The 16,026-nt window shown below is 42.5% G+C and overlaps 2 protein-coding genes across 4 annotated transcripts in view; one reads left to right on the top strand and one right to left on the bottom strand.

Moving 5' to 3' along the window:
• The first annotated feature begins 5,768 nt into the window (after nucleotides 1-5,768).
• rec114 (REC114 meiotic recombination protein) lies at nucleotides 5,769-15,551 on the top strand. The gene is made up of 6 exons (XM_035737189.2): nucleotides 5,769-5,971; nucleotides 6,233-6,322; nucleotides 12,624-12,707; nucleotides 13,273-13,464; nucleotides 14,049-14,123; nucleotides 14,455-15,551. Exons 1-6 carry the CDS (start codon nucleotides 5,882-5,884, stop codon nucleotides 14,617-14,619), a joined length of 696 nt encoding a protein of 231 aa, XP_035593082.1. The 5' UTR covers nucleotides 5,769-5,881; the 3' UTR covers nucleotides 14,620-15,551.
• Nucleotides 14,849-16,026, bottom strand: part of LOC118359018 (neuroplastin-like) — a 44,712-nt gene continuing 43,534 nt past the window's right edge. For all 3 annotated transcript variants that reach the window (XM_052481103.1, XM_035737156.2, XM_035737175.2), the window contains one exon: nucleotides 14,849-15,929. The gene's annotated coding sequence lies outside the window, so the exon portion shown is untranslated. The remainder of the gene's footprint in view (nucleotides 15,930-16,026) is intronic.

The following is a 16,026-nucleotide window of genomic DNA, read 5'->3' as shown; positions in this document are numbered from 1 at the left end:
GTGACCTAAACTGGGATATGCTTAACACCCCGGCAGTCCTACAATCTAAGCTAGATGCCCTCAATCTCACACAAATCATCAAGGAACCCACCAGGTACAACCCTAACTCTGTAAGCAAGGGCACCCTCATAGACGTCATCCTGACCAACTGGCCCTCCAAATACACCTCCGCTGTCTTCAACCAGGATCTCAGCGACCACTGCCTCATTGCCTGTATCCGCTACGGTGCCGCAGTCAAACGACCACCCCTCATCACTGTCAAACGCTCCCTAAAACACTTCTGTGAGCAGGCCTTTCTAATCGACCTGGCCCGGGTATCCTGGAAGGACATTGACCTCATCCCGTCAGTAGAGGATGCCTGGTCATTCTTTAAGAGTAACTTCCTCACCATTTTAGATAAGCATGCTCCGTTCAAAAAATGCAGAACTAAGAACAGATACAGCCCTTGGTTCACACCAGACCTGACTGCCCTCGACCAGCACAAAAACATCCTATGGCGGACTGCAATAGCATCGAATAGTCCCCGCGATATGCAACTGTTCAGGGAAGTCAGGAACCAATACACGGAGTCAGTCAGGAAAGCTAAGGCCAGCTTCTTCAAGCAGAGGTTTGCGTCCTGTAGCTCCAACTCCAAAAAGTTCTGGGACACTGTGAAGTCCATGGAGAACAAGAGCACCTCCTCCCAGCTGCCCACTGCACTGAGGCTAGGTAACACGGTCACCACCGATAAATCCATGATTATCGAAAACTTCAACAAGCATTTCTCAACGGCCGGCCATGCCTTCCGCCTGGCTACTCCTACCTCGGCCAACAGCTCCACCCCCCCCCGCAGCTTCTCGCCCAAGCCTCTCCAGGTTCTCCTTTACCCAAATCCAGATAGCAGATGTTCTAAAAGAGCTGCAAAACCTGGACCCGTATAAATCAGCTGGGCTTGACAATCTGGACCCTCTATTTCTGAAACTATCCGCCGCCATTGTCGCAACCCCTATTACCAGCCTGTTCAACCTCTCTTTCATATCGTCTGAGATCCCCAAGGATTGAAAGCTGCCGCAGTCATCCCCTCTTCAAAGGGGAGACACCCTGGACCCAAACTGTTACAGACCTATATCCATTCTGCCCTGCCTATCTAAGGTCTTCGAAAGCCAAGTCAACAAACAGGTCACTGACCATCTCGAATCCCACCGTACCTTCTCCGCTGTGCAATCTGGTTTCCGTCACGGGTGCACCTCATCAAGGTACTAAACGATATCATAACCGCCATCGATAAAAGACAGTACTGTGCAGCCGTCTTCATCGACCTTGCCAAGGCTTTCGACTCTGTCAATCACCATATTCTTATCGGCAGACTCAGTAGCCTCGGTTTTTTGGATGACTGCCTTGCCTGGTTCACCAATTACTTTGCAGACAGAGTTCAGTGTGTCAAATCGGAGGGCATGCTGTCCGGTCCTCTGGCAGTCTCTATGGGGGTGCCACAGGGTTCAATTCTCGGGCCGACTCGTTTCTCTGTATATATCAATGATGTTGCTCTTGCTGCGGGCGATTCCCTGATCCACCTCTACGCAGACGACACCATTCTATATACTTTCGGCCCGTCATTGGACACTGTGCTATCTAACCTCCAAACGAGCTTCAATGCCATACAGCACTCCTTCCGTGGCCTCCAACTGCTCTTAAACGCTAGTAAAACCAAATGCATGCTTTTCAACCGATCGCTGCCTGCACCCGCATGCCCGACTAGCATCACCACCCTGGATGGTTCCGACCTTGAATATGTGGACATCTATAAGTACCTAGGTGTCTGGCTAGACTGCAAACTCTCCTTCCAGACTCATATCAAACATCTCCAATCGAAAATCAAATCAAGAGTCGGCTTTCTATTCCGCAACAAAGCCTCCTTCACTCACGCTGCCAAGCTTACCCTAGTAAAACTGACTATCCTACCGATCCTCGACTTCGGCGATGTCATCTACAAAATTGCTTCCAACACTCTACTCAGCAAACTGGATGCAGTTTATCACAGTGCCATCCGTTTTGTCACTAAAGCACCTTATACTACCCACCACTGCGACTTGTATGCTCTAGTCGGCTGGCCCTCGCTACATACTCGTCGCCAGACCCACTGGCTCCAGGTCATCTACAAGGCCATGCTAGGTAAAGCTCCGCCTTGTCTCAGTTCACTGGTCACGATGGCAACACCCATCCGTAGCACGCGCTCCAGCAGGTGTATCTCACTGATCATCCCTAAACCAACACCTCATTCGGCCGCCTTTAGTTCCAGTACTCTGCTGCCTGTGACTGGAACGAATTGCAAAAATCGCTGAAGTTGGAGACTTTTATCTCCCTCACCAACTTCAAACATCAGCTATCTGAGCAGCTAACTGATCGCTGCAGCTGTACATAGTCTATTGGTAAATATCCCACCCATTTTCACCTACCTCATCCCCACAGTTTTTATTTATTTACTTTTCTGCTCTTTTGCACACCAATATCTCTACCTGTACATGATCATCTGATCATTTATCACTCCAGTGTTAATCTGCAATATTGTAATTATCCACCTACCTCCTCATGCCTTTTGCACACATTGTATATAGACTCCCCTTTTCTTTTTTTTCTTCTCTCTAATGTGTTATTGACTTGTTAATTGTTTACTCCATGTGTAACTCTGTGTTGTCTGTTCACACTGCTATGCTTTATCTTGGCCAGGTCGCAGTTGCAAATGAGAACTTGTTCTCAACTAGCCTACCTGGTTAAATAAAGGTGAAATAAATACATTTTAAAAACATTGGTGCGGCTGGCTTCAGGGTTAAGCAAGCAGTGTGTCAAGAAGCAGTGCGGCTTGGCTGGGTTGTGTTTCAGAGAACGCACGGGCTCTCGACCTCCTGAGTCCACACGGGAGTTGCGATGATGGGACAAGACTGTAACTACCAATTGAATACCACGGAATTGGGGGAAATAAATATATATATATATATATAAAGTGAAACATTAAAAATATTACAATTTTTTGATAAAACTAGGCCTATACTAAATATATTCACGTCACCAAATAAATCATTAAAACAAACCGTTTTGCAATGAAGGTCTACAGTAGGCTCAACAGCACTCTGAGGGTAGCACCAGCATTTTCCGTCCTCCTCTGTGTACATTGACTTAAATACAAAACCAAGGAGGCTCATGGTTCTCACCCCCTTCCATAGACTTACACAGCAATTATGACAACTTCTGGAGGACAACCTATCAGAGTTCTTGCAGCATGAACAGCAATGTTGTCCACCCAATGAAAGGATAAGAGAATACATCTGGTACTAAAAGCATAAGCTACAGCTAGCTAGGACTGCAGTGTATAACATGTGGTGAGTAGTTGACTCAAAGAGAGAGAAAGTCAATAGTTGAACAGTTTTGAAGAAATGTATTTCTTTAAAAATGAAGGAAAAGCAAGAGAGAGAGAGAGAGAGAAAGAACTATACATTTTTTACAACTTTCACTTTCATTTAGCTAGCTAGTTTAGCCTACTATCTAGGAATACTATGTTAGCTATCTGGCTATGGCTAGCCAACACTTGAACTCTTCCAAGTCCAAGGTAAGCTTTTGGTTTTATTACATGATTGCTACTGAGTGTAACTTCTTGCTGACTGTACACTGTACTGCGTGTTTACTAACACGTTAGTTCTAGTAGCTATATTGACTATGACATTTCTAATGTTGTTAGCTAATATGGTGACAACGATGTAGGCTGTGTGTAGCGGTTAGCAGTTATGATAGGAAGGTTTGGCTTGGAAAGTTTTTTTTGCCTGGTCACAGACAGCTGATGTGTTGTGTACTGAAATCCAGAAGCTAACGGTAAAGGTGGGAGGAGGAAAGCGTGTAGATGCGAGAAGGAATTATACAACGATCAAAATGTTCATGCTGTTTGTATGTGGCTGCTATGAAAGTGAACTGTGTTTGCGTGTCATCAAGGGTGTATTCATTCCCCCGATTCTGTTGATTGACGTTTCTTTAACAGAAGCAAACAGAACAAAACAGGGATAAACATACTTGAATTTATCCAATAGAAACGCTTGTTTCCAACTGGTAGACTAATGATTACGCCCTATATCAGCTAGATGCAGGCAAGAGTGTGCAAGGCGGTACTGAATGTGTCACTGTCACCTGTATTAATCACATTTTTCTCTCGACCTGTGCACCTACGTTGTAAACTTTCATTCGTAGGCTAGGTTTTAGAAACCTCATTATTGGTATTTGGAACATTTGAGGATCATGTAGTGGCCTAAACCTATCGATGTTACATTGAGCTGGGTGAATGGAATATGAATTACAGTCATCCAATATGCTGTAATAGAAATAAGGCCATGCTCCTAAAAAAATTATTGGCCCCCCTCATCTTAAACATCAGCAACCACCACTGGTGAAATACTGCTTGTATAACACATAACACATTACATGACATGCTCATTCACATTTTCTAAAGAGAGGCTGAAAGAAAGAAATCATATTTCTCCACTCCTGTTCCTGAGACTAAATGAACATTTGTTGTATAATTTTACTGCAAGAAATGCATAATTCTGCATGAGTTAATATTATATTTGTGAGAGGTTATTGAACTACAGTCAGTGTCCATATTTCAGTTACTATTCTATATCAATTTAAATGGGGAATATTCTGTTTATTCATGGGTACAGAGATGCACGTGATATCAAAGGTGAATGTAAACACTTTATCCAAGACTTCAAGTGGTGTATGCGCTATGAATACTGTGCGCATGTAAACGTGGTCTCTATTCTAACCCAGCACCACTAACACATCACTAAACGAATCACAGGTTGAGCAATTGAGCCTGGGGATTAGGTTAGAGTTGAGTAGGTGCAACTAGTGTGCTAGGCTAGCACGAAAAATCCAATACCAATACTCCAATACCCTACTCAACAAATTGGATGCAGTCTATCACAGTGCAATCCGTTTTGTCACCAAAGCCCCATATACTACCCACCATTGCGACCTGTACGCTCTCGTTGGCTGGCCCTCGCTTCATACTCGTCGCCAAACCCACTGGTTCCATGTCATCTACAAGACCCTGCTAGGTAAAGTCCCCCCTTATCTCAGCTCGCTGGTCACCATAGCATCTCCCACCTGTAGCACACGCTCCAGCAGGTATATCTCTCTCGTCACCCCCAAAACCAATTCTTTCTTTGGCCGCCTCTCCTTCCAGTTCTCTGCTGCCAATGACTGGAACGAACTACAAAAATCTCTGAAACTGGAAACACTTATCTCCCTCACTAGCTTTAAGCACCAACTGTCAGAGCAGCTCACAGATTACTGCACCTGTACATAGCCCACCTATAATTTAGCCCAAACAACTACCTCTTTCCCTACTGTATTTAATTAATGTATTTATTTTGCTCCTTTGCACCCCATTATTTTTATTTCTACTTTGCACATTCTTCCATTGCAAATCTACCATTCCAGTGTTTTACTTGCTATATTGTATTTACTTTGCCACCATGGCCTTTTTTTGCCTTTACCTCCCTTATCTCACCTCATTTGCTCACATCGTATATAGACTTGTTTATACTGTATTATTGACTGTATGTTTGTTTTACTCCATGTGCAACTCTGTGTCGTTGTATGTGTCAAACTGCTTTGCTTTATCATGGCCAGGTCGCAATTGTAAATGAGAACTTGTTCTCAACTTGCCTACCTGGTTAAATAAAGGTGAAATTAAAAATACAAAAGGCGCACTTCCAGCATCCCCAGCCAGAACCCAGCGCATGCGCGCACACAGAAACCCAATCTACAGGCGTGACTCATGAATTTCTGATATATAAGCTCTTCTGGGATATATAATAACAATAATATATATATATTAGAATTGTTTTTACAAATGGCAACTGTACATAAATCTATATGGACGTTGAAACGCTTTGGACGTTTTTTGCCTGGGACCAAAGAAGACGGCGGTAATCCATGGAAGGTGACATGAAGTTGTCTAGTCGTGAATTTTGTCCAACCTCTGTGTTGTAGGAGATGACGCTAGCTAAAGTTAGCTACCTAATGCCACTTGCTAGATAGGCTAACCAAACGTTGTTTACAAATGTAGGCTAGTTTACTACATTAGTAAATAAAATACTTATAGGCCTACACTTTACATTATGGTTAGTCAACGAACTTGCCTCAGATGTGATGTGAATCATCCAGCTGTAGATGTTGAAAATGTGTCTTGAAACTTCTCTAGATGTTTGAGCCCAGTGAAAGCGCGGGTGAATTGGTGCTCACCATTGTGGAATCTGGTCATATGTTGGTGTCCCAAGGCCACGATCTTCTGGTAAGTGAGTTGAGGTCTAACTACATTACATGTCCTTTGATGTCAAGTAATTCCTGGATTGATCTGAATCTAGTTTTTACCGTCTTTGAGCTGGACTCGTGTAACAGTATAGCTTCCTTCCCTCTACCTACCTACCTGGGCTCGAACCAGAGACTCTCTGCACACAGACAACTGACACCCACGAAGCGTCGTTACCCATCGCTCCACAAAAGCTGCAGCCGATTGAAGCGCTATTAGCGTGCACCACCGCTAAATAGCGAGCCATTTCACATCGGTTACACTTGCACATTTCACACATGCACATCTCTGGACCAAATATCAATGTAACCAAATAAGATCAAATACAAATAAAAATTCCCCCAATATATTCAATTACTCATTATTATATACCAAATTATTGCCAATTGTACACTCCATAGACATAATAACTGTTATTGTCCAACCTGTTGGCCTAATTACACTGACTGTACAAAAAATTAGGAACACCTGCTCTTTCCATGACATACTTACCAGGTGAATCCAGTTGAAAGCTATGAACACTTATTTATGTCACATGTTAAATCCACTTCAATCAGTGTAGATAAAGGGAAAGAGACAGGTTAAAGAAGGATTTTTAAGCACGACAAAAGGGCACGACAAAAGATTGCAGTGTCTTTGAATGGGTTATAGGAGTAGGTGCCAGGTGCACCAGTTTGAGTGTGTCAAGAACTGCAACGTTGCTGGGTTCTTCACGCTCAACAGTTTCCTGTGTGTATCAAGAATGGTCCACCACCCAAAGGACAGCCAGCGATTTTGACACAACTGTGGGAAGCATTAGAGTCAACATGGGCCAGCATCCCTGTGGAATGCTTTCAATACCTTGCAGAGTCCACGCCCCAAATAAATGAGGCTGTTCTGAGGTTTTGCACACTCAACTTTGCACACTCAACTTTGTACACTTATTGTTATTATCAAGGGCTAGTCTAAGCTTAGATCTCCACTATTTGGCTTATAGGCAGATAGCCTAGCTATGGATACACTTGTATGTTTTTGCAAAAATGTTGAGAAATTACTTGATTCCAAGTCCTTTGAAACACAGGGAACAAAAACAAGTACTGAACACCAGCTATGTTGCTGTTGTACTTTCTATTTGATTTATTTTACAGGCAAGTTAGTTAAGAAGAAAGTCTTATTTTCAATGACAGCCTAGGAACAGTGGGTTAACTGCCTTGTTCAGGGGCAGAAGGACAGATTTTTACCTTGTCAGCTTGGGGATTTGATCTTGCAAACTTTCAGGTACAAGTCCAATGCTCTAACCACTAGGCTGCCTGCCACCACTGTTCTGTCTACAGAATAGTGCCTGTGTTAGTGTGCAGTTTATCCTGTGTCTTCTCAAGGTTCACTGCCAGACTCTGTGTGCAGCTGAGAGACTCAGCAGAAATTGCTGTAGAAACACAAGGGCCATAGCTGCGCTATGCCACATCAAGTGATGGGTGGAAAGTGGCTACAGCCATCTTGCTGAGCCAGGGTGCCAGACAAGGCTACATGCTTATTCAGGTCAGGACACAAAGTGCTCTCTGACAAAAGGGGATAGCGGTCATTGATAGACCGGCGCCCTTAATCGTAACGCTCTTGAGTATCTTTCAATAAAGGGAGTTTACAGTAATACACGGTGGCTGATGCCAGGGGAGTCCCAACTGAATGATGATGCCATATTAGGATGCACCATGCTGGAGGAGAGAGAGGGTTATTGAGTGTAATCATCATCCAGATTATTCCTGATTCTAAGATATGGTTTAATAGGGTCTTTCTCTCAGTATTTGGAGGAAGGAGGGGATTGGGATTATAGAAAATGGAACCTCTCAACCTGACTCAGAAAACGATTGACTATGCCTCAGAATGATTTGACAAGTCTTGGTGAAATTATGTAATGTGATGCCTTCCTGATATGATAATTTTCAACTAAAAATACAAATTTGATGTAATCCCTTCAGAACATCTCAGCGGAGTAGGAAAATTGAAATCTGTTTTGAATCTGGAAGTACGGAGCTGAAGTGTAATGTTTTATGTAACAAAGCTGAGTAGAGTATCCATCCCTCCATTGTGCTGAAGTCCATTTGAAATGGAGAAACATAACTTGCAGTATCTATATCACTAAGAAGGATATGTTGCTATAGTAAAATGTTATTCCAAATATCCTGTCATAAAGCTAGCATTTCCCCGTGCTCAGGACAAGGTCCAACACATTTTCTATCATTAATAATGTGCAAAACGCAACTACTGTCTCCTGTCAACACAGCAGGTATTATTGACCTATATTTCCCTGGTACATTTCAACGCAAATTCCAATGCTGAAGAAACTACTAAACAGAATAGTGTTTAAATAGATTTGTACTTTAGTTGATGTTAAATAGTTATAAATTGTAAGGTGTCAGATGACATCTGAAAGTATTCAGGAAAGTGTCATTTTTCACTTGGTTAGAAAAGTGCTGATTCATACTTGGAACTAAACTAACACCTGTTTTTATTCATTGTAGCCTAATCATGGAGAGATTTCTAGAGATTTCAGACTATAGCTGTGTTCGAATACCCATACTAACATACTGTATACGACATACTTAATGAGTATTTACTACATACTATATACTATTAGTTCATTTTAGTATACTGTAAACAAACCATATCGTTTCAGTTGAGCGTACTAGAGCTTCGCCTGTCTACCTGAAGTTGATGCTGTTGCTATGCAACCTCTTGCTAGCTTGTTAGCATAAGAACTGACTAGCTAAACATTTTACGATTTCGGTTGTGTTCGTAAATTCAATTTGGAGTGCCAGAGTGTGCTCTGGGTGTTTGTAAATCCAAATTGTCAGATTGTCCGTTCATAAGTTCGGAGCATTCAGAGCGCACACTGGACGCTCTGGCCGAGGAATAGGGTTGATCCGAGCGTTCGACGGCAGTCAAGCACCCAAGCTAACGTTGGCTAGCTACTTCCAGACACAAATGAGACTGAGAGAACACCTCACTCTGACCATTTTACTTGCCCGAGCAGAGCTGATTATGATGTTTTCATGTTATCTAGAGTGTTGGAGACATTAACTGCTGCTGGCAACAATATATTTATGCTTTCTTTTGCCGACGTTTACTGACACAGGCCATATTCAACGGGTGTTGAGCATTTGTGAATTCATCAGTTATTCTGCGCGAGAGAGCTCTGAAATCGGAGTCGATAGCCAGAATGAACAATGTCCATGCCACTTAGCTAAGAATTATGTAAATTATCAAGTCAATAAACGTTGGGTAATTAGTTAGATAGCAGATAGTTAATAATACTGCCTGGCAAGTTCGATGTATTAGTAGCCAACTAACGTTAGGTACAGTTGAAGTCAGAAGTTTACATACACTTAGGTTGGAGTCATTAAAACTAGATTTTCAACCACTCCATACATTTCTTGTTAACAAACTATAGTTTTGGCAAGGACATCTACTTTGTGCATGACACAAGTAATTTTTCCAACAATTGTTTACAGACAGATTATTTCACTTATAATTCACTGTATCGCAATTCCAGTAGGTCAGAAGTTTACATACACTAAATTGACCGTGCCTTTAAACACCTTCGAAAATTACAGAAAATTATTTAATGGCTTTAGAAGCTTCTGATAGGCTAATTGACATAATTTGAGTCAATTGGAGGTGTACCTATGGATGTATTTCAAGGCCTACCTTCAAACTCTGCCTCTTTGCTTGACATCATTGGAAAATCAAAAGAAATCAGCCAAGACCTCAGAAAAAAATGGTAGACCTCCTGGTTCATCCTTGGGAGCAATTTCCAAACACCTGAAGGTACCACGTTCATCTGTACAAACAATAGTATGCAAGTATAAACACCATGGGACGACGCAGCTGTCATTCCGCTCAGGAAGGAAATTATTTCTGTCCCCTAGAGATCAACGAACTTTGGTGCGAGAAGTGCAAATCAATCCCAGAACAACAGCAAATGACCTTGTGAAGATGCTGGAGGAAACGGGTACAAAAGTATCTATATTCACAGCAAAACGAGTCCTATATCGACATAACCTAAAAGGCCGTTCAGCAAGGAAGAAGCTAGTGCTCCAAAACCGCCATAAAAAAGCCAGACTACGGTTTGCAACTGCACAAGGGGACAAAGATGGTAGTTTATGGAGAAATGTCCTCTGGTCTGATGAAACAAAAATAGAACTGTTTGGCCATAATGACCATCATTATGTTTGGAGGAAAAGAGGGGAGGCTTGCAAGCCGAAGAACACCATCCCAACCGTGAAGCACTGGGGTGGCAGCATCATGTTGTGGGGGTGTTTTGTTGCAGAAGGGACTGGTGCACTTCACAAAATGGATGGCATCGTAGGGAGGACAATTATGTGGATATATTGAAGCAACATCTCAAGACATCAGTCAGGAAGTTAAAGCTTGGTCACAAATGGTTCTTCCAAATGGACAATGACCCCAAGCACATTTTCAAAGTTGTGACAAAATCTCTTAAGGGCAACAAAGTCAAGGTATTGGAGTGGCCATCACAAAGCCCTGACCTCAATCCTATAAAAAATGTGTGGGCAGAACGTAAAAAGCGCGTGCGAGCAAAGAGGCCTACAAACCTGACTGTTAGACCAGCTCTGTCAGGAAGAATGGGCCAAAATTCACCCAACTCATTGTGGGAAGCTTGTGGAACGCTACCCAAAACGTTTGACCCAAGTTAAACAATGTAAAGGCAATGCTACCAAATACTAATTGAGTGTATGTAAACTTCTGACCCAATGGAATGGCCCTAGCCCTCACCCTCTGATCCAATCGGTCCCAGGCGTGCTCAATGGGATTGAGATCCAGGCTCTTCGCTGGCCATGGCAGAACACTGACATTCCTGTCTTGCAGGAAATCACGCACAGAACAAGCAGTATGGCAGGTGGCATTGTCAGTCTGGAGGGTCATGTCAGGATGAGCCTGCAGGAAGGGTACCAAAATGAGGGAGAAGGATGTCTTCCCTGTAACGCACAGCATTGAGATTGCCTGCAATGATAACAAGCTCAGTCCGATGATGCTGTGACACACTGTCCCAGACCATGATGGACCCTCCACTTCCAAATCAATCCGCGAATCCGACCATCACCCCTGGTGAGACAAAACCGCGACTTGTCAGTGAAGAGCACTTTTTGCCAGTCCTGTCTGGTCCAGGGACGGTGGGTTTTTGCCCACAGGCGACATTTTTTCCGGTGATGTCTGGTGATGACCTGCCTTACAACAGGCCTACAAGCCCTCAATCCAGCCTCTGTCAGCCTATTGCGGACAGTCTGAGCACTGATGGAGGGATTGTGTGTTCCTGGTGTAACTCGAGCAGTTGTTGTTGCCATCCTGTACCTGTCCCGTAGGTGTGATGTTCGAATGTACCGATCCTGTGCGGGTGTTGTTACACGTGGTCTGCCACTGCGAGGACGATCAGCTGTGTGTCCTGTCTCCCTGTAGCACTGTCTTAGGTGTCTCACAGTATGGACATTGCAATTTATTGCCCTGGCCACATCTGCAGTCTTCATGCCTCCTTGCAGCATGCCTAAGGCACGTTCACGCAGTTGAGAAGGGACCCTGGTCATCTTTCTTTTGGTGTTTTTCAGAGTCCGTAGAAAGGCCTCTTTAGTGTCCTAAGTTTTCATAACTGTGACCTTAATTGCCTACCGTCTATAAGCTGTTAGTGTCTTAACCTTAACAACCGTTCCACAGGTGCATGTTCATTAATTGTTTATGGTTCATTGAAAAAGCATGGGAAACAGTGTTTAAACGCATCATTTTTTATTTGGATTTTTACAAATTATTGTTGAAAGAAAAAGGTATTTTTTTTGCTGAGTTTATATACTCAATTCACGTCACAAAGAGTACGGTTTGTATGAGTATTCGAACACACCTTATGACTCAATCAAAACTAATATTTAGTACAACAACATTCAGCCTCCAACAGCTGGTTGTTTGAGATGGAAGTTATCTTTCCAAAGACATTCTGATGGCATGATGCTGGTCACAGGGTCTGGATGGGTTTCTGAGTCAATAGAGCCCCCTGCAGGCGTACTTATGACATTTCAGATCATTTGAGATTTGCTCCAGCTTCTGCCAACCAAAAGTAGAGCTGTGATTGCTGCATGCTCCGTCTGATACTATTAAATGTACTTTTTTGTCTCATTGAAGACATGAGGATTAGCTATGTGCCCTATCCCATATGACTTTATTTTACTACTCTGACTTTTGACTGTTGTTTGTTTACAATTGTTAGTCTGTCTGATTGTTGTGATTCCACCTTTTTCAGGATGGGTTTTCCTTACTTGATGCTCCAAGCTACCTCAAAGTTCAGCAGAAATCAGATACCCTGCTGTTCCGTCTGACTGTTAAGGTGGGTTGCGAAAGCCTATATTTGCTTTCAGAAACAACACCAATTTTTAAATAGTAGCTAGCTAAAGTATACAAGAGTCTACATACCAAATTGTATTATTATTCTAGCACCTAGTTTTATATGAAACTTAGGCTAATGTTGACTACAAGGCAACACCGGAATTTTATTCTGTAATGTCCTCAGCTATTTGTATAGTGGCAGCTTTATTTACCATAGCCAGATTTCACACTGACATGCGTGTGGCAGACCTGATGTTTGGCAGGGGTGGCTGTGCTGAGACAACAGTGTAATTGGTCATTAAATGGCCTGATTTACGGGGATCTGAGGCCTGACACGATGCATTTTACCAGTCTTGGAACAACTAGCTGGCTCTAAGCAGTGCTTTGGTTGCCCATGTTCTGCCAAGGGCATGGCTTGTGAGTGATATGTAGGCTAAATAAGTGTTCTAGATAAGTGCCACTGATGAATTGTAAGTGGCGTGTCAAGCTTGTTAAGATTGTCTTAGTAGCATTTGAAGAGGAGATATTGGCTAGCTCTCAAACGAAACAATGCTGTGTATGTGCAGGGGGAGAGCCGTCTGATCAGGATGCAGTTCAGTGGCAGCAGGGCTGAGGCCCTGGAGGAGTGTAGCAGTGCAGTACTCAGACTGAAGGAGTACCTGCCTGTCACCACACAGGGGGGGCCACCACCACCACCACTCAGCTGCCCCCCAACACCCAATCAGCCCCCTACCAAGACCACTGCACAGAATCAACAGGTACTCAACAACACATTCACACTGAAAACATGTAGCTATGTATTGTATCATGAAAGTGTATTTTGGAACATCTGCATTGGAACAGCTCCTGCAATACATTATCTAATTGAAATGAGTGCATTGCATGTTTGTTTTTTTCACCTTTAAAGCTGTTCTTATTTTAAGAATGTTATTCTTCATAATGTATGAGGCAAACTATAGTTGAGGTATTAAAGTTGTTGTTGTTACAGTAAGAATCACCCACTAGATGGTGCTATTTACAGGCATGAAAACAATATAGCTTGTTTAATACTGAATGGCCCTGGAACCAACTAGGTTAATATGGATTTTATGTATGAATCAATGACAATGTGAAATATGTTCATCCTTAACCTCCCCACACAGAAGGGGGAGAAATTAAACCAACAATAAACACCATCACACACATTTGAAAAAGCTGTCAGTGAGGATGAATGAATGAGCCATGATGACTGAGGGAAATCATACAATAAAGGATGCAGCTATGATGCAGCTTAACCTCCCTTGGTGTGTTGCCTTGTAAAGTCCTGTGGCATTAGTATCATCTCTTTTAACCTTGTCATCAGGCGGGTGCTGGGGAGGCTATGGCTACTGAACCGGAGGTCGTCCAGGGCTCTTTATCCATCAAACGTCTTACCCAGGTAGGTTGGTACTGACACAACACAGTGATTAGATAGATGACTGATGAATGCTGAGGGTGATGATTCATGTAATGATCAATTGATGGAGTTTGACAATCGCGCAAGGTGAATAAATAGTAGCTATTTAACATTACTACTCTCACCCACTGAGCTTGAATGTAACCTACACTTCATGGGGTTGTAGTTATTCCCCGCCACTACTGAAGTGTAGAGTAGGCCAATGAAATAATGAACACCTAACTGACTTGGGAGATTATAGTTAGCCAATAGCATGGCTTTAATTGTATACAAACAAATGAACAGGTCCCTGGTCTATCTATTATTTTCTCAGCACTTCCTGGGCGAGCATGGTCTGTCTTTGCCCCTGGTGTACCGCCACAGTGCTCTGTCCCGTGGGGAGCTGGAGCCCTTTGTCCGCCTGTGTCTCTTGGACCCCAGCTTCCCTGCCTTGGTGGAGGAGGTGGAGGGGGAGCTGAGGAAGGTGCTCCAGGACTGAGGAGCTGAAGCTCATCAACACAAACAGCAGAGAGAGACAGGTCAACTCACTACACACGGTACACATGTGGGAGGTGGGTTGTGGAAGAGTTGGGGGATGTGTTGTTCTTCATGCTGCTGATTTTGTAAATGTGTGCTGGAACATAGTGACCATTGTGTTGTATGAGGATATTTAAACTGGCACAAATGTTGCGGTTTCTAGAAATGATTTTCGAGGCAAAGAAACTAAATGTATTTTGGAGCCTTTTATTTTCAAAAATGTATTGGTCTCGTATGTTATTGGTCTGATGTTTTATTGTGGCTAGAGATACCGTAGCTCCTTCCATTTCCAGCCTAATGTCGGTCCATTTGCACTGCAATACACATGGATACACTGTATTTATAGGACAGGAGTCATGCAGCTACAGCAGTGCATTTTGCTATACCAGCTTCCAAGTGATCCCACAATATTAAAGCTTCACTGAGAAAAACAAACTACCCCCAATATATCTATATATGAATACATATTGCATAGGATAATAGCCATGCTGTACAATTTCAGAAAAATAAAAATGAATGAATTAAGTTGGGAAATATAAAATGTATTTTTTTCTTCACATACAGTATTTGCTATTGTTTGAACACTCATACCTCAACATATACAAGACATCCTAAGTTACTCTGAAAAATAAACACTTAATTGTAATTTTATATATAACTAGATAGATATATAGTAGTCATTTTCTATAGTCATTTTCAAGTAAATACTGCCAGACTTTGAATCCCTTGCATCACATTTTCACTATAATGGCTGTTAAGAGTGGACTTTCCTTTCACTAAATCAAACATAGTTTAATGAATCAGCTGTACAAAGTTATTTAAGAATATAACAGTATTTTTCAGGTCAGGACAATTTCATAAAAAAACATAATTCCTTTGGATGCAAAATAGCCACACAGACATGAGGGAAAACAACAAAGTCTATTCTGGGCATCCTATTGCGTAATAATTTGCATGCGTTTTACATGATATGTAATACAAAAAGGATCACCTCTGGTTGGAGGACATGATAAAATGAATAAAAGAGACATCAAACGGCACACAAAAAAAGATGTGCACACCTTTCGTGATGGAATTAGTCATCTCTCCGTCCAGGCCTGTTCATGTAAGACTGAATAAGTCATGCTTAAGACAGCCATCTTGTTCTTTTCTGCCAGTGTTACGCTGTTATTGTTTTTTCTCATAAGAGAGAGATGAGATATGCTTCATTAAAAATTGCCTGGAGCTCCCTCCTCAGATACCTTCATGTGGTCAAGATATGCAGTTAGTCATCTGTTAATGAAAATCAGGGGGAGGAAGGAATTAGTATACCCTGTGCCAATTTGTAAGTCGCTCTGGATAAGAGCGTCTGCTAAATGACTTAAATGTA

The sequence above is a fragment of the Oncorhynchus keta genome, chromosome 2 (assembly GCF_023373465.1).
Source record: "Oncorhynchus keta strain PuntledgeMale-10-30-2019 chromosome 2, Oket_V2, whole genome shotgun sequence".
Lineage (NCBI taxonomy): Eukaryota > Metazoa > Chordata > Actinopteri > Salmoniformes > Salmonidae > Oncorhynchus > Oncorhynchus keta.
The sequence above is the reverse complement of the archived record's forward strand: the minus strand, read 5'-3'. Positions and strand labels throughout refer to the sequence as shown.